We start from the raw sequence: 24131 nt of genomic DNA, 5'->3' as shown, positions 1-24131 counted from the left end.
ATGTCGTATGAAAGAATTTATTTCTTGTAACTTCTCATTCAAATTTGTCTGCTTAACATGTCTCACTGTCAGAAAAATCTGAAAACTGAGGATTTGCATATATCAGATAAGCTGTTTGAAAATGTGCAGTTGGTATAGTTACAAAACCACATAGACTGTCAGGATAGTTTTATTTTCTCCTTAAATGTTTTAATTTATTAATAATTTCTTCTGCTGATGTAGAAGAGATATCAAATTCCTTTCCTCCTTGGTGAAAATCTTGTATCAACAAATCATTAATACCAGCCGCTAGTTTTATAAACAAAATCTCTCCAATTTCAACAGTACGTTTGAGATGGTCCAAAGCAAGCTGTGTCAAGTTATCTATTTGCGATCCACGCACAGAAACAAACTCTATCCTAATATCTTTAGGATGCTCATACTTTCGACAGTCATCAAAATTATGACCCTGTGAATCACAAATTAAAAAACAATGAATGTTTTTCCTATGCAAATTCATACATAAAACTTGTGATAAATAAACACTAATCAAATACACATCGATTGCATTCGGCGGTTACACACTGCCGTTAATACAGTGACACATAATACACATTCTGTCCGTTCAGAGAGAAAGAGAAAAAAATAATAATAACCTGTGTTTCTATTTCACACACCGCTCATATAACTAATAATCCCACCGCTGCCACCAATGTAAACTTGTTACCACCAATATTTCTCTTCTCCCATTCATACATTCAGTCAGTCAGTCCAACACCATGTTCCTGATCTCGGCCAAGTTCACCTTTCTTCTGTCCTCAACTCCCACCTTTCTTGCTTTGCACGGACCTCCCTTCACACATGACATGTACTATTCTCTAGACATCTGTTTTCCATTGTTACACAATCTAAAATCTACAATACATTGTGAAATCTAATTTCAGAATGAAGAAGAATATTTGCTCAAAGAAAACTTCACAGCAGCTAGTGTTGGTAAGTACTAGGTTTTATGCATATATATATCAGATTTCTGCCTTTAAAATAGTTGATCAAATACAAATGGCTGAAGCATGGTATGAGCATGTGGGTCTTGTAACTTCAAAAAAGGGTGGTTCTCATTTCAGCCAGGGGTGGGATGTTTTAGTGCTAGAGAGCTAGCACTTGCCTGAGATGCCATGGGTCGTATGATCAATGTCCCTTGATGGAATTGAGGGGTTTTTGTGGCAATCTCAAGCATTGTTCCATAACTGGTACAGGAAGCCATTTTGTTTTAAAAATGTTCATTAGTGACATTTCTACTCAACTGAAGATTGATTAGCAACTATACTGTTTAATGTTTTAAAATTGTGATCTTCTGTTTTAATATTTTAGAATTCTGAAACTTGCATAGCGAATCATGATGCAATAATGAACAAAATCTTCCCTTTAATGCATCAAATGCTATGACCAGTATATATACTGTCCTGTTTATGAGGAAATACATATAAAAGAGTCTCTACTGCTTTTTGGTTATTTGTAGAATATACATGTATGTAGCGGCATGCGTTTCCTCTTTCTCAATCAAGTGTCAAAATTATCATGGTTTAAATGCTGAGATTTTATTAAACAAACATTACTTTCCTTTCATCTAACCAGTATTCAGGACTGCTGCTTAGAGTTTAATTGACATAATTGTATTCCTTTCTTAACCTGACTATAGAACACATTTTAACCTTCATAAATTTAATTTAAAGGACTGGTTCTACCACCTGTTAAATTGACCAAGTATGAATATTAAAAAATGTTGGTAAAATTTTAATTTGCCAAATAATTTCATGTAATGATTGATATTTTCTTGTTAAATAACTAGATTTCTGCCATTTTAAATAGATAATTTGGTGAGATTTTATGCTCACCCAGAGGTAGACCTGATTTGTTTTAGTTCTTGTCACCGTTTTTCTTGGTTTCATGATCACATATTATGTAATAGCTAATACATCTTTTTTTGTGTTCCAGCATCTTTTGTTATTAATTTCACAACGGGTAACATACGACGACACTTACGGTCGATGCCAGTATTGATCTCAAACTGTGATAACAATCAAAATGAAGTGTGCATAACAGAAGTCAACTCCGAAACATTTCAGCAAATAGTGATGGCAGCTAAAAAGGTACATTATTAAATTAATTCTACCTTTTAGCTACTGTGATAGCAGCTTATAAGATATATTGTAATTTTATATTTCAACTACTTGAGTTCATTTCAACAAACTGTGATGGCAGCTAATATTGTTTATCATAATTTTATACATGTAGTTAAGCCACTGCTTTTTTCCCCAGTAAACTGTGATTTCAGCTAATTTCATACCTGAAACACTAGTTTTATTTTATAATGGAGGTGGGATGAGGAAGGTGGTGTGATGCAGTGTTCTCGCTGCTCCATTTAAGCAGGGCGGCCCGCCCCGCTATTGCATTTTGCCGCCCTCCTTTTACGTTCTCCGCCCTCCATTGTTTTTCTGCGCCCCTCTTTATTTTCCAGCACCCTACTATATTTGCACCTATCTCCGCTATTTTTTAAATGCACACTTTTTTCCACACATAAAAAAAACAAACAAAAAAACAACGATCAGTCTGCACACTGGACATCAAAGGAAACAAGCCGCGTTTTGTACGAAATAGCAATTGACGAAACATTTACGACAGTTACCATACAACGTAATTTAACAGTATTTTTAACAGCCTCTATTTTGTCCCATACCTGTATCCATTTGTATGTTTAATACAAACAAGAAAAGTTATATTTTATTTGAGCAATGAAAACAGTTGCGCCAAATTTGTTACGTGATCAGAACGGTCATCCTCAATTGGAGATATAATTGGTTGTAACTGATGATTTTTACTTTCTGTCATTTCCGTCATTCTGTTTATTCAGCAGTTCTTTATAAAATATTATAAACTTTTCATTTTGGGGTGATATCACCGCTTTTAAAAACAATGGAAGTGGTAGTGTTTATCATTAAAATAATTTATCTTGGGTGCCAAATAATATATACACCGTCTGTACAAAAACAAAACTGGCGATAATATTTTATCACAGCGATCGATTCATTCGATGAAGATGGAAATAACAAAAAATTTATCTGACATTAGGGGATCACTTTACAAACATTTTTATTGTTTTTCGTATATCTTATAATCTTTATTAAAAATAATAATATTAAAACTTTGATCGGTTCAGCAAAACCGGAACTGCCCGTGAATATCAGATCGATAACATCTTCGGTTCAATTAAAAGACGAGTGTGCTTGTATTTCATATAAACATTTTTGCACTTTTTTGTAGGCAAAATAAGAAGTATGTTTTTCCACAAAGTCAACCAACACACAACAATATGGTAACCAAGATCCCCTCACCCACCTTTTTCTTTTCTTTTTTCGTTTATTGTTTTTGTTTGTTTTGTTTGTTTGTTTTTTGGGGTTTGTTTTTTAATGGTGTGGTGCCGCGCGGCCGCCCTCCTTCAATTTTCACCCAGCGAGAACACTGCTGGGTCCTGGATTCAGTTGCCCGCAATGGACTTGAATGTTTTTCCATCCCAGCCAGTTCCCCATGACTGGTACATTAATACATGAAAAAGCAAAGTTAAAATTGTTTCACTTAGGAAAGTCTGAACTTAAGGGCATCTAGAATGTTTATAAAATCCACTAGCCATGGCATCAGTGATTTTAAAAATGTACAAGCCATGATTAAAAATTCATTAGCCCTACTTTACTTTAAGTTAATACAATTTTACTAAATAATAGTAAAACTCTGATGTGTTAGTTAAAGAGAGATATAGCTTAAAAACACTTACATTGGGGGGTGGGTGGGGGGGTGGGGGCGGGGCAGGATATTCATATAATTACAAAATAGACTTACATGTAACTGCAACATTTGACCCCAAAATTTCACTAGCCATCGGGCATGGCAATAGTAGTTACCGTATATCACTAGCCATGGGAGTGGGGCTACCATAATCTAGAAGCCCTCTATAGTGTTCTTTTTAATCCACTACTGGTTTAACTGGAGGGGACTGTTTAAGTTTAGTCTCTGTCCTTCTATCTGTCAATCTGTTTTGTTTGTCAGTCACCCAGATATATGTTTCCGGACTTTTTGGTGTGCATTGCCTCAAGATATTGAACAGAAAGTTTGGGCGTAGCTTTATCATGCACTGGTACAGATGAAGTTTGACTTCCTTGGCTATATTTACCCATTTTTCACAGAGTTATGGCCCTTGAATTTAGGAGATTAAATATTTGTTAGAGCCTTGCAGAGGATATTTATTGCTTTAGCAGTACTCTCAGAATGCTTGGCTTACATCGAAATGCAGACAGACCTGGTTAGTAATTTTTTTTATTTTTTTTTTTTTTTATTCCACTGCCCCCTTTCATTTCTCTCCATCTAGTTTTTATCCCAATCTGGTAACTACTCCTATCTTTCAACTTCTTTCACTGTCTACCTCCACATCCCAGTCTTTGTCTCTCGAACCGCGACAGGTGCTTGTTTTTTGTGGCTATCAGTGCCACACACGTATCCATTTCCCATCAGCTTTTAGCTGTGGGTGTAGGCTGACCACTTCGGAGAGTGTTCAGTGGTTACTTCTGACATTGTTAAGAGGCACTTGTAACCACATACTATGCTCCCCTGCTACACGGCGGTCGTTAGTTAGTGCCGTGAGTCAGACCAGCTTTATTAGTGGCAGAGGACAACGATGCTGTTTATGTTAACTAGTAAATTTGAGCTAAAGAGATCCTCCAAAAGTTTGTATTTCTAAGAATAAAACAAATGTGCTATTTTTATATTCATCTCATAAAACCTTCTTATGTTAAGATGTAAACAATATTAACATATTGCGAAGTAAATTTGTATGAGGAATGGTTTTTAAATGGTGTATGAGTTTGCAAATAAACCCATTTCCCCCCCAAAATATTGAAATACATCAGATAAATAACTTCCAGCGAGAGATGGGAACCAGAGACCCTTGGTCTGAGTTGATAGGGAAAATTTATGTACAATTTGGATGGCAATGTATCGTGTACCATAACTAGCTCACAGTTCACAGTGACCTACTTTTCACACATTACTGCACCTTAAAGGAAATGCTAGTCTAAGCCATAGGATCATCAAACCTTGCATACAAATACAACTTGGGATGGTGGTGTGTCACATACCATAACTAGGTCACCATGACCTACTTTTAATGGGCATATCATGTACCTCACTGGTACCCTGGTTGCTTTTCACAAGCTGCTATTCCTGTCCCTGTATTCATTAATTGTTTTTAGTTACTGCCAGTAGGAACATTTTATATCAACACTACTACTAAGTACATACTCCTCCCTCAAGTAAAGCTACATTCCAGAGCTATGGATCATGGGTAGTTGAAGTGTTACACTCCAGACTAGGTTTTTCTCCCATCCCTAGCGATGCAAGGCAGACCCATTCCATGATGTCAGCCCATAGGAATAAATCTCTTGTATAGGCTATTGTCATTGCATTTAATATTGAGAGTATTACATCGTTGGTAATATATGACGTCATATTAATGAGATTTGTTGGTTTTATATCAATATTTTGTGATTAAAACCTTCATTATAAAAGCTACCTTGTTAATTTGTAGTGTTAAATTAGGAGATAACCATATGAAGTTTTTAGATTTGTGGGTGTTATTGTCTATTTGATCTTGCAAATGTCATTTTTGACAGAAGGCGTTTGCCTAAGGTCAAAAATGAAACATTTGCGGGCATCAAATAGACAATAACACCCGCAAATCTAAAAACTATATGGTTATGTCCATTGTAAACTGAATCGTTTTTCTACAGAAGTACTGTGAAATACCTGGCTACAATCAAACTGTAGACCCTTGAATCATCAACTTTGCCTGTACCAATTGCTAATGATGTCCCTTTCTAATGACGTCATTAGCTTTCCGGGTTTTATTTTCATTTGATCCTGGAAAAAGAATGTCATTAACCAGTCACAATACACACTCGCCATCAGTTTACAATTGTATCTGACACATGAAACAGACACAGCAAATATGATAATGTTGTTTATTTATGATAAAATGGTCAAATAAAGAAGATATTTTGTCATCCATCTTTGTTTGTGTAAAATAATTGTTTATTTATCGAATGGATAGGAGAATGGATAGGAGAAAAAGACCCCATCATATGTGGTCATGTGGGATAGAAAAAGTACTCACTCGATTGTGGAAATTTGTCCTGAGTTGAAATTTTCACCACCTCGGGTGTAGTTTTTCTGTCCCACATGACCACATATGATGGAGTCTTGTTAATATTCTGTTGTTAAGAACACACCCAGTCCCTATGTGGGTTCCAAATATAAGAGATTTATCAACCTAGACTGAGGGGATTAGAACCAGAAAACCCTCTGTATGAGAATCCAGTGCTCTACCAAATGAGCTAATAGAAAAATCCCTCCCCATAGCTACTCAGTACTGTCAAGTACAGACACTTTTAGCCAACATTATTACAGTTACAAATCTCAATACATTCAGAGGTCGGGGATGCAAAATATCCAAGAAGACTGGGTCATTAAAAAAAAAATAGGCAAGAAATTTCTCTGTATGTATGATTTAAACTATCATTCACCAAATTGTCAAATGATAATAGAAATTCTATTTGGCAGATATATAGATGCTATTTTATCAAATACTATTTTTATGTGTGAAAAACATATTTTCCCAAATTGCAAAGCAATGAGTTATAATGTGGTTTTTACACATTACGAGTTAACATAAACATTGTATTTGAAAAAACACAATGAAATGGTCTATTCATTATATACATCTTTCCTAATTTTTAACAATATCTTCTGCTTTATGTTAATATCTTTGACTTAACCTATCGAAAACACATAACGCCATGATATATTTCTTCCGAAGGAACTTATCCAGAAAATTTACTTGACCATAGACTTTTTATAAGAAATTTGAATACAAATTATCTTTATTTAATTATTAAATTAACATTTATTCATTAATACTGCTGTTCAAACATACACATGTACCTGACAAAGCAATCCTCCAAAAAACCTGCTGTTAAATTTTAAGTTGTACTCAATGACCATTGTGTCATTATTTAGCTTCGTATTCAGTTTGTTTTAGATATTTTATCGTAATTGTTCTTCGCATATCCCTTTTTGATAGGTACAGTTGTTTAAATTACTTCTTTTTTTTCAAATACAATCAGATGCATTGATAATCATCAAACTGAAATATGAAGAAATGAGATAAAGGGAGATAATTTAATCATGATCTTTTACAAAAAAGTAAATATGATTTCTATATTTTCACTGTACTGAAATATGCAGTATATTATAAATTTTATTATTAAATTACCAAAAAGTTAGCTGAAAATCAAATAAAAACATTTTTAGAAAATGGGTTTAGGTTTTTTTTATCATTTTTTATATTGTGTTAGCGTTTCAGAGTTTCTGACCAAATTTGTGAAATTGCTAATCATATTTATATGCTCTGTCCTAATGTAACGTACATGTTTTCCTTTTGTGTGGGGACGGGACGTAGCCCAGTGGTAAAACGCTCGCTCGATGTGTGGTCGGTCTGGGATCGATCCCCGTCTGTGGACTCATTGGGCTATTTCTCGTTCCAGCCAGTGCACCACGACTGGTATATCGAAGGTCATGGTATGTACTACCCTGTTTGTGGGATGGTGCATATAAAAGATCCCTTGCTGCTAATCGAAAAGAGTAGTCCATGAAGTGGTGACAGCGGGTTTCGTGTCTCAATATCTATGTGGTCTTTAACCATATGTTACCGGCCTCAGTGGCGTCGTGGCAGGCCATCGGTCTACAGGCTGGTAGGTACTGGGTTCGGATCCCAGTCAAGGCATGGGATTTTTAATCCAGATACCGACTCCAAACCTTGAGTGAGTGCTCCGCAAGGCTCAATGGGTAGGTGTAAACCACTTGCACCGACCAGTGATCCATAACTGGTTCAACAAAGGCCATGGTTTGTGCTATCCTGCCTGTGGGAAGCGCAAATAAAAGATCCCTTGCTGCTAATCGGAAGAGTAGCCCATGTAGTGGCGACAGCGGGTTTCCTCTCAAAATCTGTGTGGTCCTTAACCATATGTCTGACGCCATATAACCGTAAATAAAATGTGTTGCGTGCGTCGTTAAATAAAACATTTCTTTCTTAACCATATGTCTGACGCCATATAACCATAAATAAAATGTGTTGAGTACGTCCTTAATAAAACATTTTGTTCTTCTTCTACTTTGGATGAACCTAAAACCAAACAATTAAGACGCATCCTGGACTGTCCTAGTTCGTCATAAAGATTATCATGTTAATTTTAATGCATGGTACTCCATATGTTTCAAGCACAGCAGTTGTGGCAAATACTACAGTGCAACCCCTTGAAACCAAACCCTCATTAAACTGGAATTCCCTAAAAACTGTAAATTTTTACAGTTCCTTTTTAAATATCACAGATGAGAATCTTTGTAAATTAAATAACCCTTAGAAGCAGACCTTTTAGTTGGTATAGTGGGTGTCTGGTTTAGATGGGTTCATTTTTGATTAAATAAAAATATCTTAATTTACTGGCCTGCAAAAACAACACTTTATGAAATCCTATTGGGTGTCTCACAAAAGGAATTAATTTTTGTGCTTAAATATCCAATTAAGGTTCAAGCACACTGTCCTGGGCACACACGCGCACACACGCACACACACAGAACCACACACAACTACACACACACACAACCACACACACACACAACCACACACACACACAGAAAGAAAAAGAAAGAAATGTTTTATTTAACGACGCACTCAACACATTTTATTTACGGTTATATGGTGTCATACATATGGTTAAGGACCACACAGACTTTGAGAGAAAACCCGCTGTTGCCACTAAATGGGCTACTCTTTCCGATTAGCAGCAAGGGATCTTTTATTTGCACTTCCCACAAGCAGGATAGCACAAACCATGGCCTTTGTTGAACCAGTTATGGATCAGTGGTCGGTGCATGTGGTTTACACCTACCCATTGAGCCTTGCGGAGCACTCACTCAGGGTTTGGAGTCTGTATCTGGATTAAAAATCCCATGCCTCAACTGGGATCCGAACCCAGTACCTACCAGCCTGTAAACCGATGGCCTAACCACGACACCACCGAGGCCGGTCACACACACAGAGATTAAGTTATCTTGGTTTTTCTGTCACAATTGCAATAGTAAAACTGACCACAATAGTCACCCCAGCGTCTGAGAATCTTAAAAACAATGAACTCAGTCTGTTAAATAAGGAGAATGCTTGGATCACAAATAATTATAAATGACAGTTGAAGCCCCACGTTTATTACTACTAGGAATTGATAATGATTTCATGGGGGTTTTTTGTAGGGGTTTTTTCATACATACACCACTTTGAGTCTGCAAATAAACAACAATATTCCATCTGAGTAAAACACATAACAATCAGTTTATTTTCTAATATATCTTTTGTAGAGAAAATGTTCAGAATCTGTCAAAAATACACAGTCTGTTTATTTTCAGCCAGCTGTCTGGTTAGTAACTGTCAGTTATTGCAAACTCTGCTGGTTACATTCAGTCAGGGTTTCTGCCAGAGGGTAAAATGGGTTTGGTGCCATACACAAATTTGTTTGCAGATTTTTTTCTTTTTAAGTTAACCTTTTGACAAAATTAATTACTCTTATTACTGTATGATTTTCTTAACCCTAACCCTAAACTTAACCCATTTTCTTTCTAGGGGAACCTCCTCATACCCTCTGTTGACTATGGTTGCATTCAATTCCATAGCACCATACCCAAATATTTCTTTCTGGCAGAAACACTGAAATTTCTTCATGTTTAAATTTATTTAAAAAATGTATGGAACTCTAAGCAGGTCTTTTAGAATGCACTGAAGTCGAGGAGGTAAATGTTTTGCCCAAAATGTGTATATCCAAAATTCATATGACCTAATGAAGTACATGTACAAACATGCAGACCTCAAAACATTTCATATGACCTAATGAAGTACATGCCGGTACAAACATGCAGACCTCAAAACATTTCATATGACCTAATGAAGTACACGAACAAACATGCAGACCTCAAAACATTTCATATGACCTAATGAAGTACATGTACAAACATGCAGACCTCAAAACATTTCATATGACCTAATGAAGTACATGCCGGTACAGACATGCAGACCTCAAAACATTTCATATGACCTAATGAAGTACATGCCGGTACAGACATGCATACCTCAAAACATTTCATATGACCTAATGAAGTACATGCCGGTACAGACATGCAGACCTCAAAACATTTCATATGACCTAATGAAGTACGTGCCGGTACAAACATGCAGACCTCAAAACATTTCATATGACCTAATGAAGTACATGCCGGTACAAACATGCAGACCTCAAAACATTTCATATGACCTAATGAAGTACATGCCGGTACAAACATGCAGACCTCAAAACATTTCACGTCAAAACCACTGAAATCTCAATTTTTTATTGTATTAAAATAACTTGAAATGCATTTATGAAAATTCACAAACCTTCTGCATGCAGCTATTGATAACATTACTGTATTAAACGGTCTTTGTTATGCTCAGACCAGTGAAACCTGTTGAGCCCAAATTAGTGCGATCTAGCCTTGCTAAGTATCAGTATAAGTACAAGGCTTTAAATCTCACTAATTTGCGCACAACAGGGACCTTTGTCTTTTCAGAGTGCAGGAAGGTCGGCTTAGTTCAGTACTGTCATTAACCTCTGGTGGAGAGTTGTCAGTATTCAGAAATGTATTTCAAGTTATTTTAATCTAATTAAACTTAACACTTCAATGGGTTTGAGTTGAGATATTTTGACATTAGCATGTTTGTAGTTAATCTGGGCATGATTATTTTGAGTTTACATTTACCATAGTTTGACACCCAATAGCCGATGTATTTTTCATGCTGGGGTATCGTTAAACATTCATTCATTCATTCATTCATTCATTATTTTGAGCATACATGTATGTATTTTGGCACGTTTATCGCCTTGACTTTGAAGCAATCTAAAGCCTTGAAGTAATTTTACCCAATGGTGTTTGTCTTTACTACTTTGCATTTCTTTCTGGAGGGGACTATAGGTTTCATCTTCATCCTTCTGTCTGTCTGTCTGTCTGTCTGTCCGTCTATCCCACATATGTCTGGATGGTTTTTTTTCTAAAAAGTCTTGAGATATTGACCTGACATTTTGTGTATAGCTTTATCATGTACTGTTACAGATCAAGTTTGACTTTCAGGGAAATTTACCTATTTCCGATGGCATTATGACCCTTGAACTTAGGAGATATAAAAATTTGTTTTCCAGACTTTTGTTTTGCAATGCCTGAAGATATTGATATGAAATGTTGTATATATGCCTTTATCAGGTAGTTACTGATCAAGTTTAACTTTTATGCTGATTTACCCTCTTTTCACGGAAGTATAGCCCGTGAATTTAGGAGATACAAAAAACATTTGAGTTTGGTTGAGGACATGTTTTGCTATAGCAGTACTCTCATAATGCTTGTTTTAAAATGAAAAGACAATAGTAATAACAGATTTATATTTATTATTAAAAAATACAAACACAATCACGGACTGTTTTTTTTAATAAATTATTAGTTTTTTTTATTATTTAGACAATTTTGTTACTAGGCAAAGGGCATCAAAAAGAAATCACCCCAACCACGCCATCCGATAATATATTCCTGAAGTAATTGCAGTACCAGTAATGTTTACATCTAAGCCAGGACAGTTATAGTATGTTGTGTAAATGCTTCAACACCCCACCGCTGATACGATTATGACAGGCGCCATTTTGATGGATGTCAATTCCACGAATGTGGCAGAGATGTGAACCATTCATTTCCTCTTCGTGTTGAACTCTGACCTTGCTGAGGGCATTGAAGGGCCAACATATGTGATTATGCATGTGTGGGGTAAACATCAGGCAGAGTGACTCTGTGCATGTGTCTAAGCTGGTTATCCTGTGTTAGCCTAAAAGCTCTTTATTACTACAGGGAGTGGGATTAAGTTTACAGATCTATACAACATGTACTAGTACAGTACTAATAGACTCCATCATATGTGGCCATGTGGAATAGAAAAAGTACACCCAATGACAGGTGGAAATTTTGACCTCGGATGAAGCTTGCCAAGTCCCAGGGTCGAAATTTTCACCACCGAGGGTGTACTTTTTCTCTCCCACATGACCACATTTTCTACCATCCTTTTGATAAATAAGCCATTATTTTTTACATGAACAAACACAGATGGTTTTGACCACTTTATCATAAATAATCAACACTGTCATATTTGCTGTGTCTGTTTCATGTGTTAAATACTACAAATCAACAAGACAGCTTTAATAATGAAGGTTTTAATAACAAAATATTGATCTAAAACGTTTACCAACTCGCATTAATATGATGTCATATATTACCAAATGAAGTAATACTCCCCGTGTTAAACGCAGTGACGTCATAGCCTATACAAGACAGATTTATTCATTATGGGCTGAAATCATGGAATGGGTCTGTCTTGCATAGCTAGAGATAGGAGAAATATGCTTATATGTAGGTTGAAGAATTGGAGGCCTTGGCCATCAGCTGAGATTGAGCCGCCTCGGTGGTGTAGTGGGTAAGCCATCAGTTGAAATTGACCCATCTCGGTGGTGTAGTGGGTAAGTCATCAGTTGAAATTGACCCATCTCGGTGGTGTAGTGGGTAAGTCATCAGCTGAGATTGACCCATCTCGGTGGTGTAGTGGGTAAGCCATCAGCTGAGATTGAGCCGCCTCGGTGGTGTAGTGGGTAAGCCATCAGTTGAAATTGACCCATCTCGGTGGTGTAGTGGGTAAGTCATCAGCTGAGATTGAGCCGCCTCAGTGGTATAGTGGGTAGGCCATCAGTTGAAATTGACCCATCTCGGTGGTGTAGTGGGTAAGCCATCAGTTGAAATTGACCCATCTCGGTGGTGTAGTGGGTAAGCCATCAGCTGAGATTGAGCCGCCTCGGTGGTGTAGTGGGTAAGCCATCAGTTGAAATTGACCCATCTCGGTGGTGTAGTGGGTAAGTCATCAGCTGAGATCGAGCCGCCTCGGTGGTGTAGTGGGTAAGCCATCAGTTGAAATTGACCCATCTCGGTGGTGTAGTGGGTAAGTCATCAGCTGAGATTGAGACGCCTCGGTGGTGTAGTGGGTAAGCCATCAGTTGAAATTGACCCATCTCGGTGGTGTAGTGGGTAAGTCATCAGCTGAGATTGAGACGCCTCGGTGGTGTAGTGGGTAAGCCATCAGTCGAAATTGACCCATCTCGGTGGTGTAGTGGGTAAGTCATCAGCTGAGATTGAGCCGCCTCGGTGGTGTAGTGGGTAAGCCATCAGTCGAAATTGACCCATCTCGGTGGTGTAGTGGGTAAGTCATCAGCTGAGATTGAGTCACCTTGGTGGTGTAGTGGGTAAGCCATCAGCTGAGATTGACCTGCCTCGGTGGTGTAGTTGATAAACCATCAGATGTGATTGACTCGCCTCGGTGGTATAGTGGATAAGCCATCAGCATTAAGGTTATTATCCCAGTACCATCTGTCTGGATCACTAATCAACCCTTGTCTTATCAGACAGCCCATAGAGCTAAGGTGTGCCCAGGACAACATACTTGAACCTTGAATGAAAGCATGAAAGTCAAGTTAAAATGCAAATACATGTATTAAATTTCTGCGACATTCATTCTATTGGTCCAGCCTTAGCAACGCGAGTTTGTTGATTTCTCGATGAACGTCATATCTGGTGATGTCACTTTGTATTGGTATTTCTCGATGAACGTCATATCTGGTGATGTCACTTTGTATTGGTATTTCTCGATGAACGTCATATCTGGTGATGTCACTTTGTATTGGTATTTCTCGATGAACGTCATATGTAGTGATGTCACTTTGTATTGGTATTTTATCTTAGTGAGCATTTTTCTTTAAATGGACAGACCTTAGTTTTAACCCATGAAAATTAACACTAACGTGTAGTTAATCTACACACCTGTAAAACATTTGTAACATATACAATTGAGAGAAACATGAGTCTGTGACTTTGAAATGGTAAAATACCCTGTAAAAATAGACTAAAAATCAACTTCATAACTGTTACTTTTCAGACGCACATGCATTTTAAAGTATGACATATGCATTTTGTGATATTAAAAACACCAGGATGACCAAAAACACTTCGAATGTATGGATATGGATAATCTAAACAATAAAATCTAAGTATAGTATGATTTCAGTTATTAAAAACGGCTCTGATAGTAAAAAAATGTGTCTTAGTGTTTAAAACTTAGGGTATGTCCCTTTAAGAACCAGAAAATAATTCAAAATAAAATGTTAACTTTTAGTGTTATCATTAGCAAGTATGATTCAAATTTAATTACAAATATTGTCTGTTATTTCTTTCACCTTCGTCTGGGTATGAACAAAAAAATTATACGCAAACTTATGTGAGAACGGCTTCACTGATTCATACAGTTTGTGGATGATTTTTTCATACCCCAATGAACGTAAAAGAAATAACAGACAATCCTTAAATGAAATGTGTTGGTGGGACTGGATTCATTTCTGAACTAAAAACATCATCTGATTTGACAGATATTCTCTGCAGTGGATTTGAATTTATTTTTAAAAATAAAAAGAAAGAAATCCTTTATTGAATATATAATGTATCTTGCTTTAAAGTATCATTTGAAGATTGTAGTTAAGATAGCCACTAATTAAGCCATACATTTACAGGAAGACTAATACTGAAGCTGAATGAATGAATATTTAACGACACCCCAGCGTGAAAAATCCATCAGCTATTGGGTGTCAAACTATGGTAAAGGCAAAACTTAGTGATGGTCAACATCAAAATACTGAAGCTGCACACACGTGTATTTAAATGACAGATGAATGCTTGCCAATAGATTGTTTGCCATCAAACTGGACGTGCCTGAACATTAAATTGATATAGGCTCGTTAATAGAATGAAATGAATTGAAAGAAATGGCAGTAGAGAAGTTCCCTTTTAAGGGTCGTAACGTAAGTGGAAACAGACATCCACAGAAGCACATTACACTATCCAAACATGGGTCTTCCAACCGGAATGGGTTGGTACTGAACCAGCAGTTTATTTTTGGTTTCTAATTATAGTTTAGGACTCATAACACAGTTCACTTCTGGGTGAAAATGCCATTCTCACATTTAATCTTCATATAAAGCAGTTTCTAACTGTTTCCAACATTGATTTAACAGACATTAGTTAATTGTGGAAACACCTTCATATTTCATATTGCCACCTTGGTGTATCAAACCACCCAAAATTGTATTTGATCTTGTGCATCTGAAAAAGGATTGCACAGATCTAGTTATTTATAAACAGTACTTCATATTACTTGGGAATCCTTCACAAAATATCTTACTAAACCACATCATTGTTTTAGGTAAAAAAAAAAAATGTATGTAGTTGTAAATATGTCAAATGAAATCCAAAATTTTCTGAAGCTATAAGTATAATAAAATATAATAGAAATATTGAAAAGTATATTTATGCAAAGTGGGATATATTGGCCATATAGATAGTTAGTACTTACAATTTTCCAAAAGTATGGTGCTATATTATGACAAAGCTAACCCAAAAGATATCTGAAAGTAAAGTACACTGTTGAGAAACCTATCAGCCGACAACAACACTAGGGATTATTTATTTATTTATTTATTTTTTTAATTTGTTTTTATTTTATTTTTTTAATATTATTTATTCATTTTTTTTTATATACCCGGTAGATATTATTAATTTGGTATAATTATTATTTTTGTATTATTTTTTTCTTCTATTTTTTTTATTTGATTACATTCCTGTTTATATGGATACTTTACACAGCTCTTTACATTGTGTTTTTAAATTCAGGGTTCACACAGGTGCTTCAAGTGCTTGAAAGTACTTGAATTTTGTTAATGTATTTTCAAGGCCTTGAAAACCTTGAAAAATCGTATTTTTGTGAAAATGTCTTTGGAAAGTCCTTGAATTTTACTGTCCCCTCCTGAAAAAATAGGAAACATGTCTTTCCTAGCTTTAGTAACAAAACTGAATCGCTTCCGTAGGTTTATTTACGCATCAACTCCATCTAGCAAAGTATTTACTGTTGTAAAAGATATTTGTAATGTCCTACTAAATTTTCCAAACTGTACTTTATCGTTTCGGTTGCTAAGGAAGTCCATCCCTACCTGTTGCATATGCAGACTGATAAACTGATGGTTCCCCTTCTCAGTGACGAATTGCACTTAACCAGTTGACACTTGAAGCAATGTATAATTATATGTGCAATGACAGTCAACTTTTTATTACTAGGTAAATTTGTTTAAAACATGTTTTTGTGTCCTTGAAAAATGAATTTAAGTACTTGAAAAAGTCCTTGAAAGTCCTTGAATTTTATTTTCTCAGACCTGTATGAACCCTGTAAATTTTATATTCATTCATTTTTCACCAGTTTGACACCCAACAGCTGATGTATTTTTGTGCTGGGGTGTCGTTAAACATTCATTCATTCATTCATTCATTCATTCATTCATTCATTCATTCATCCTAATTGTGATACATATTATTGTTCCCATATTCAGTTCTAGTAATTGGGAGAATATTAAAAACGAGATGTATTTTTTTTTAATGGTAAGCTCTCTGGCTTTCTACATTGACCTTTTGAACAGGTGGTCAGTATGAATCGGTTCCTTCACCACCTGTAAGGACAGAAACTACAGCCAACAGTTAAAAACCCCAACCTTAGACATAATAAATGTTCTCAAGTTTAAAAATAACATAAATGAAGACATATAATGTATCTATAGAATGGTTTATGTCATTAGAGCCAATGAGAAACTGTTCTATTTATAGCAATCTTGATTTGATTTTTGGGTAATTTAACATGGATTGCAATAATAGATGGTAGATGGTAGTTAAACCGTATTGATCATTGTGACATGATCATAAAAGAATATTTTGTCTATGCGTAACCAATTTTGCTAATATTTTTAGCAACGGAATATTTTGTGTTTTACAATTCACTGAAGAATTTGTTTTATGTGGACAGCAATTATCTAGCTTGTGTATAAAAGTCGTGTCTGATGATAAACGGAAGAAAATATAAAAAGTGACGTGAGTCATTTGGTCTTTTCGTGAGATGTTTTTATTGCTCTTACAGACGTTTCATTGCATTATTCATTAAATTTATTTTCGTCGGTGTTCAGCGATTTTATTTGATTTGTTAAACATTACAACCTCAAACATTTATTTGACTCCTTGATATATTGCCTGAATCCCGTTCATTTAAATAGTTAAGTCAGTTTAAGTGGAGCAATTTACAAAGCAGAATTATTAGGGACAGATCTCAGCTTTTAACAGGGGTGGTATTGCAGTAATTGTTACATGTGTGTTTATATACGGCTTGGGAGGTGATTCAGTACTTTTAACAATGGTTTGAATGGTTCTGTTCATTATGGATTTTTTTTTTTTTTTACTGTGGTAATGGATTTACATGTAACAGCCTAGAGATAAAAATTACTTTCCATCTCCATTAATATCACTGACTCTAGTTTCTTAGGCATATATGTTTGAGGTTGTAATGTTTAACAAGTCAAATAAAAATGCTGAACATGAGTGGCCGTTAGATACCATTTAATTATCGTCCAGCAGGCTATTTCAAAACAGTAAGTTGTAAGATAAATTGTATCTAACAGACACACAAGTATGCTGTTTCGTTTCTTACATATCCTCAAAATAAATTTAAATGTCTTTTGAAGCTAAAATATATTAACGGAGCTAACACTTGGTTGCAGATAACTTATAAATGCATCACAAAAAAGTCAGTTTCATATTAACATTATACATGTATATTACTTTCAATCAATTTCAATGATGCTTATTTCATTGGATGTAGCAACTGGGTCATTTACTTGAAAGAGAAGATAATCATATGTCTTCAAATTGATGACATACATGTGTCAATGGGTGTATAAGAAGTATTTTTTTCCAGTTGCATTTTAAGGCACTATAGTTCTACAAACACTAGGAACAACAGAATGTTTTGAATAAGTTATCCTTTAAACAAGAAATTATAAGTAAATGTTAATACATGTAGTTGAAAATATTTTACTCTAGGGTCAGTCCCTTTAAATGTATTAAACATCTGCACACTGTTAAATTTGTTTATTGGTAAACTTTGTATAATATAAATATTAAAATCAATGTTGACAGCCTGTTGCTCTTTGTAAAGATATTCTGTCAGACTTTTGCCTGAGGTGCAGTGAATTGTTGGTTCAAGCATCCTCAGTGGATCCATCAGGATGTTTTAGTTTTTTTCTCTCTCGTGCATCCTTCTATAAAAAAAAAGCTAAAAAAAAAAGCATAGCCTAATTAAGTAGCAGTAAGAGTTCCCTTTATCCATCTACACCAAGTGTCAAGATAACTATATGTTAAATGGGGGCGGGGCTTAGCACAGTGGTAAATAAAACACATGTTACTGTAATATTTTTATATGTTATATTTAGCAGCTTGTATAGTTTTTGCTTTCATCTTTTAAGCTTTTATATACATTAGGAAAAATATAAATATACTAAGCGTCCTTGTCTGATCAATGTGGATCTGATAATTGTTTTGACAGGGGGTGAAGATTACCTAAAAAGCTATGTCCCATCATTCACATGTGTTTTTAATTTCAATGTCGTCAGTATTCGAATGTCATCACTTTACATGTTCCTACAATAATAATAATAATAATCTAATCTAGATATTTCCATTTTTAAAAGGCTCAAAATCTTTCAGTGTAAAATTGCTTTTTGTATGTGTGTGCAATAGTTATGAATACATATGGCTGTAATTAAAAAGCTGCAATAATTTTAGAAATTATACCGTTTGCTAAAAATGGACCTGAAGTGAAAGTATGGTAAGATGTTTAATATTGTGTGAAAAAAGGCTGACCTTGAGCTAAGAATGCCTGATGTTTCGCCCCCAAGATAGTTCTCCCTATACCAGTTCTACCCCAACATACACATTACCAGTTCACCCAACAAAAAAGAAGATGTCTTGTTTGCCTCTACTTGGGATTTGGTGTATCTGTTCTTGAACAATGATAATAAGAAATAAACATGAAACAGACTACGTGTATTATACAACTAGGTCAAATAAGTTATGTGGTCACTAACAGCTGTATTGTTTAATGTCACTCAAGTGGAAGGAAATTCAGATTCACATAGAAACAAAAATCAAATTATATTTTGGTCCTTACTTTAAATAAAAAATATAACATTCATATATTAGTACACGTTTATGTAATGCAGATTTTAAAGTTACAATCTCTGGTTATCATATTATAACATCATGTACAAATATGAAATACAAGCTCAAATGCACTTTTAAAAAACTTGTGTGTGTTCGTTATGAACGGAGATCGTCAAAAGTATAGGCTCGATATGTCGCATGTGCCGCCATTGCTCGGCAAAGGACAAACGACAGCCTGTTGCCAGTTTCAGTTAACATGTGCATTTGCCGATTTCAAATTGTAGGGTGGGTCTCAAAAAATTAAATGAGAAATCTTGCACTGTACGAAGAACGTTTGGTTTAGGATACAGTACTATAGAGTCTTTCGTTAAAACTGGTTTGATCTTGACAATGTATTATCGACAATCGTACCTTCCTATTTCAGAATTAATATTTTATAAAGTATTAGTAGAACTTTTAAAGTTTAGTTTATATACTAGTAACACATTGATCATGTATATATTTTTGAAATAAAATGTACTAAAGTAGACAATGAATGTTTTCACTTCTTAATTTTACGTGTGTTAAAATCGACAAATTCAAATAAATATTCTTTCATTTGGAAAGGGTAAAGTTAGTTTTTTTGGGGGGGTTTTGTTTTTGTTTTTTATTTTTTGTTTTTTTGTTTAACGACATCAATTGGATGTCAAACATTTGGTAATTTTGACATAGAGAGGAATCGGGTGCATGTGCAGGGGGAGAGTATTGGAGGTCGAAATCCTTACTTGCCCAAGCTTAAAAAAATTGATTTATATTTTCTGGGGGAGCATGGCCCCATATAAACTTCGCTCAACACAATCTATAGCCTCAACCCCGCTGAAATCCCTGCACACGCGCCTTGGAAACAGTAAAAAAATTTTTTTTAGCAAGGGATTGTTTGTATGTACAAGGGATTGTTTGTATGTACATGTACCATCCCACAGAAAGGATATCACATACCATGGCCTTTTATATACCCAGCGATGGGGATCGATCTTAGACTGACCGTGCATTTCCAAAAAACACCTTTTACATCTTAAGTAATGAATAAAAATAACATATAGTCTTGAAAAATGTGACATAAATCGAACACAACACCCTCTTCCTCTACCCCTAGAGCATTACATAATTATTATCACCCCTTTACATGTAATGCATATGCTAACCGCTGGCCACTGTCAAAATTTCAAGGCAAATCCCCCACCAATCCCTGGAAAGGTGTTGTACCATACCTCTATGGATATAAATATGTTTTGGAGATATGAGATGACCCCTCGATCAAGACAGTTAAATTTGTTCAAAATCATGTGAGAAGCTCCGCGCCTGCACAAATCATGTAAAGTCCCAGTTCTACTGGTGTCCCGCTAAATGAAGAAAAACAAAGTTGGCCAATGTCTTTGTAGTTGACCTAGATAATGTAGATAAGCGAGCATTGCGAAACTATAGCGATGTGGTGGACCTTTTATGTACCAAACAGAACTGAATCATCTGTTCTGTATGCTTAAATAATAAAAAATATTCCAGAGACTGCAGCTTTAATAAGCTGGAATGAGAGATTGGTCATTATGGCTGTGACACGACAGATGCTACTAAGTCAAAAGCCCTTTGATACACGGTGATCAAACCGCCATGCATATAAATATTAAGTTAACTGTAATCATTGTATGCATTTCCAGATGGCATTTATCTTCTTGATGCTTAATTACTAATTACCACATGACCCCATTCGTTAATCTCACTAGCAAAGAACAAGCATAGAAATACAAAAAAAATTTTGCACTAATAATTATAAAACTGTTACTTGATCGCGACGAGTACCGTTTTCGTGACACATACATGTAGCTAAATGGCCGGTGATAAGCTTTGAATTTTGACGTCGGTCAAACAGTTACTCATTCGTGTCATTTTATTAATGCTGGTTGTTTGTTCTGTTATTAATAAGTATTATAAATACTAGTGGTTCACTTTGTTATGAGTGTCACATCTCATAAGAACAATATGGGTATGACTGTGTACTACAATTATACTAAATAATTGCATTTACACCATCTGTAACTATGTCATTGAACATCATTATCGCCAGCAAGTAGAATTGGTCTGTTTCATATGAGGAAGGCAAAAAAAAAAACTATAAAAAAAACTGAAAAAACCAGAACAGAGTATTATTATCCCATACTTCAGAAATACAAGTATGTTGAACTCATTAAAATAGACTTTTATTTATAAGACTTTGAGCAAGTTATTTGTGCCTGCATGTTCATCAAAATATAAGCCTTTGGCCATGATATGACCATTCAAATGGTAGACAAAGAGATTTCCTGTATTCGTTTGGGTACTAACTGTTTTCATTTGAATGTGTATTACTTTTTAGGGATTACAGGTACATTAAGTTTCATGGATTACACTTCATTTGTTGGAGACTGGTTTTACGCCCAGTAAAATCACTGATCCCATGGGTTAGTGGATTAAAAACAGTTTCTAGAAGCACTAGCTGCGCTCTTTCTCATGATGAATAAATTCAACATATAAAGATGTCGAAATTATAACATAATATTGGCTTATTTTGTTATTATTTTTAAACGGAAAATAAATCGAGTCTCCCTCTTGTTAAAAACTTTGCCCTTTCTAAATTTGTTTGAGAACTTCGTTCTATTTGGACCTCGCATGAGGCCTGCATAATAGTCTTTTCATCAAAGCAACAACCTAGTTTGTTTTTGTTCCAGTTTAAATAAATCCCTTTTGGATTTAATTTAATTTTAATATTTAACCGACTAGATCTGTTCCCCTTTCTTGATCCCCTTGGTAAAATGAACAAACAATTTCCACCAAAATCATCTTTATTTAGTATTTGACATATTAATTGTGGGGGGGGGTGTGTGAACCCTGAAATAGTTGGAATAGCAAAATATAAAAATCAAAGAATGGGTACACTGAGGCAGTGTTCAAGATTAACGGTATCCCGATATCCTGGGGATACCAGAATTTAATTTTGGATACCAGACTTCAAGAACCCAGTATAAGATACCATATAATACTAAATTCTCAGGTGGGATACCAGATTTTGAAATGTTAGTATCCAACTGGGATACTGCCCAAAATTTTAAATCTCGAACACTGCTGAGGTGATTAGATCCTACGACGCAACTACTTCAGGCGAGCGCTCAACCGACTGAGCTAGATCCTAGTCAAACTGGGAGCGAACTGACTTGGGACGAACTGGCTTGGGGACGAAACGTCTAGTACCTTTGAGGAATGACTTGGGTCTACTCCCAGCAGTAAAGTATAACCAGTCTTGCAAATCATGTTTTTAGTTATTCATACTGTTATTTAATGGACAATTCAATGATAAGAGACGTGCTTCCCGATGTGTTGACCACTCTCCAGTCTCCCAATGCGAAAATAAAATCAACCAACCAGCTATTCTACGTCATTCAACATTTTCTCGCGGGAATTTGACATCAATGTAATGTATGCCGATATTCTATTTCAGCACAATTTTACATTTAAAATGCATCTAAACATACAAATGGAATCAAATTTGCCACTCTTAATCACTGGTTAGACATTTATCCGCAGGTCAGAGCTGCTTTAACTTTAACCCAGGGTTAGGGTATATTTAACTCATGGTTAGCTCTAACCAATGTTCGAACAACACATTTTTCAATCGGTGATTAAATTTAACTCAGCTGAGTTAGGCACTTAAACCATGGTTAGTGCTAACCCAGGTTTCAAACAACCGGGCCCAGATAAAAAGACAGTTCTCTTTTAGTCACACTCAATTCATCTGTAAATGCAGACAGTTTTATTTTATGGAATCACTTTATTTTGATTAACTTTGCACTGCAGGTTTAAACTATCAATCTAATTAATGATTTCACTCAATCAAGGCATGATAGAAGTAGTTCTGTTAATGCTGAACTTACAGCGGAAGCTGTATTGTATAGCACAGGTCATTATTGGATTCAGCAGCTGCTATTGTCAGCTTTTGAAGTAAAACTGATTACGTGCTATATATGTAATTGGCAAATTGATATGTGCAGTATTGAAGATTAAAGCAAAACCAGTTTTGTTATCAAACCATATTTAGTATTTAAAAATAATACTTTTTCATTCTTATTTTAATCTGAATATTTGCTACATTTGTGAATTTTTAAAATAAAAAATCAGGGATGTGCCAGTAATAATAATGGACCTCGTCATGAAACAAAATTGAGGGGAGTGATTAATTGCTCCCCAACTTAGATTATGGGGAGACATTATTAAGATATTACCATACTGATGCCATATACATTGTACACGTACATTCACCTGATATAGAAGGGAGCTAAAAATGACTCTCCTTGAACTAGTCTCAGGGGAGTGATGGAGAGCGAGAGTGATAGCTCCCCTTAACCAGCAGGGAACAGTATTTCACGAGAACCATTGTTCTGTTCGCGTGTCAATTACGCAACTTTAAAATCACGAGAACTGCCTATCGGTTACGTGGTGAACAGTTACATTCTAAAATTAAAAGTACCATATATCAGTAATGAAAGAAAGAGAAAGAAATGTTTTATTTAACGACGCACTCAACACATTTTATTTACAGTTATATGGCATCAGACATATGGTTAAGGACCACTCAGATTTTGAGAGGAAACCCGCTGTCGCCACTACATGGGCTACTCTTTCCAATTAGCAGCAAGGGATCTTTTATTTGCGCTTCCCACAGGCAGGATAGCACAAACCATGGCCTTTGTTGAACCAGTTATGGATCACTGGTTGGTGCAAGTGGTTTACACCTA

The 24131-nt window shown here is 35.5% G+C and overlaps 1 protein-coding gene across 1 annotated transcript in view; it reads left to right on the top strand.

The window, feature by feature from the left end:
- The window catches only part of LOC121380245 (thioredoxin domain-containing protein 11-like), an 84329-nt gene that overhangs the window by 17339 nt on the left and 42859 nt on the right, over positions 1–24131 (top strand). Inside the window, exons 10-11 of the mRNA XM_041509074.1 lie at positions 924–972; positions 1975–2129. Coding sequence (XP_041365008.1) covers positions 924–972; positions 1975–2129 — 204 coding nt within the window. The remainder of the gene's footprint in view (positions 1–923; positions 973–1974; positions 2130–24131) is intronic.

The sequence above is a fragment of the Gigantopelta aegis genome, chromosome 8 (assembly GCF_016097555.1).
Source record: "Gigantopelta aegis isolate Gae_Host chromosome 8, Gae_host_genome, whole genome shotgun sequence".
NCBI lineage: Eukaryota > Metazoa > Mollusca > Gastropoda > Neomphalida > Peltospiridae > Gigantopelta > Gigantopelta aegis.
Note: the sequence above shows the minus strand (reverse complement) of the source record. Positions and strands in the feature narration are given on the sequence as shown.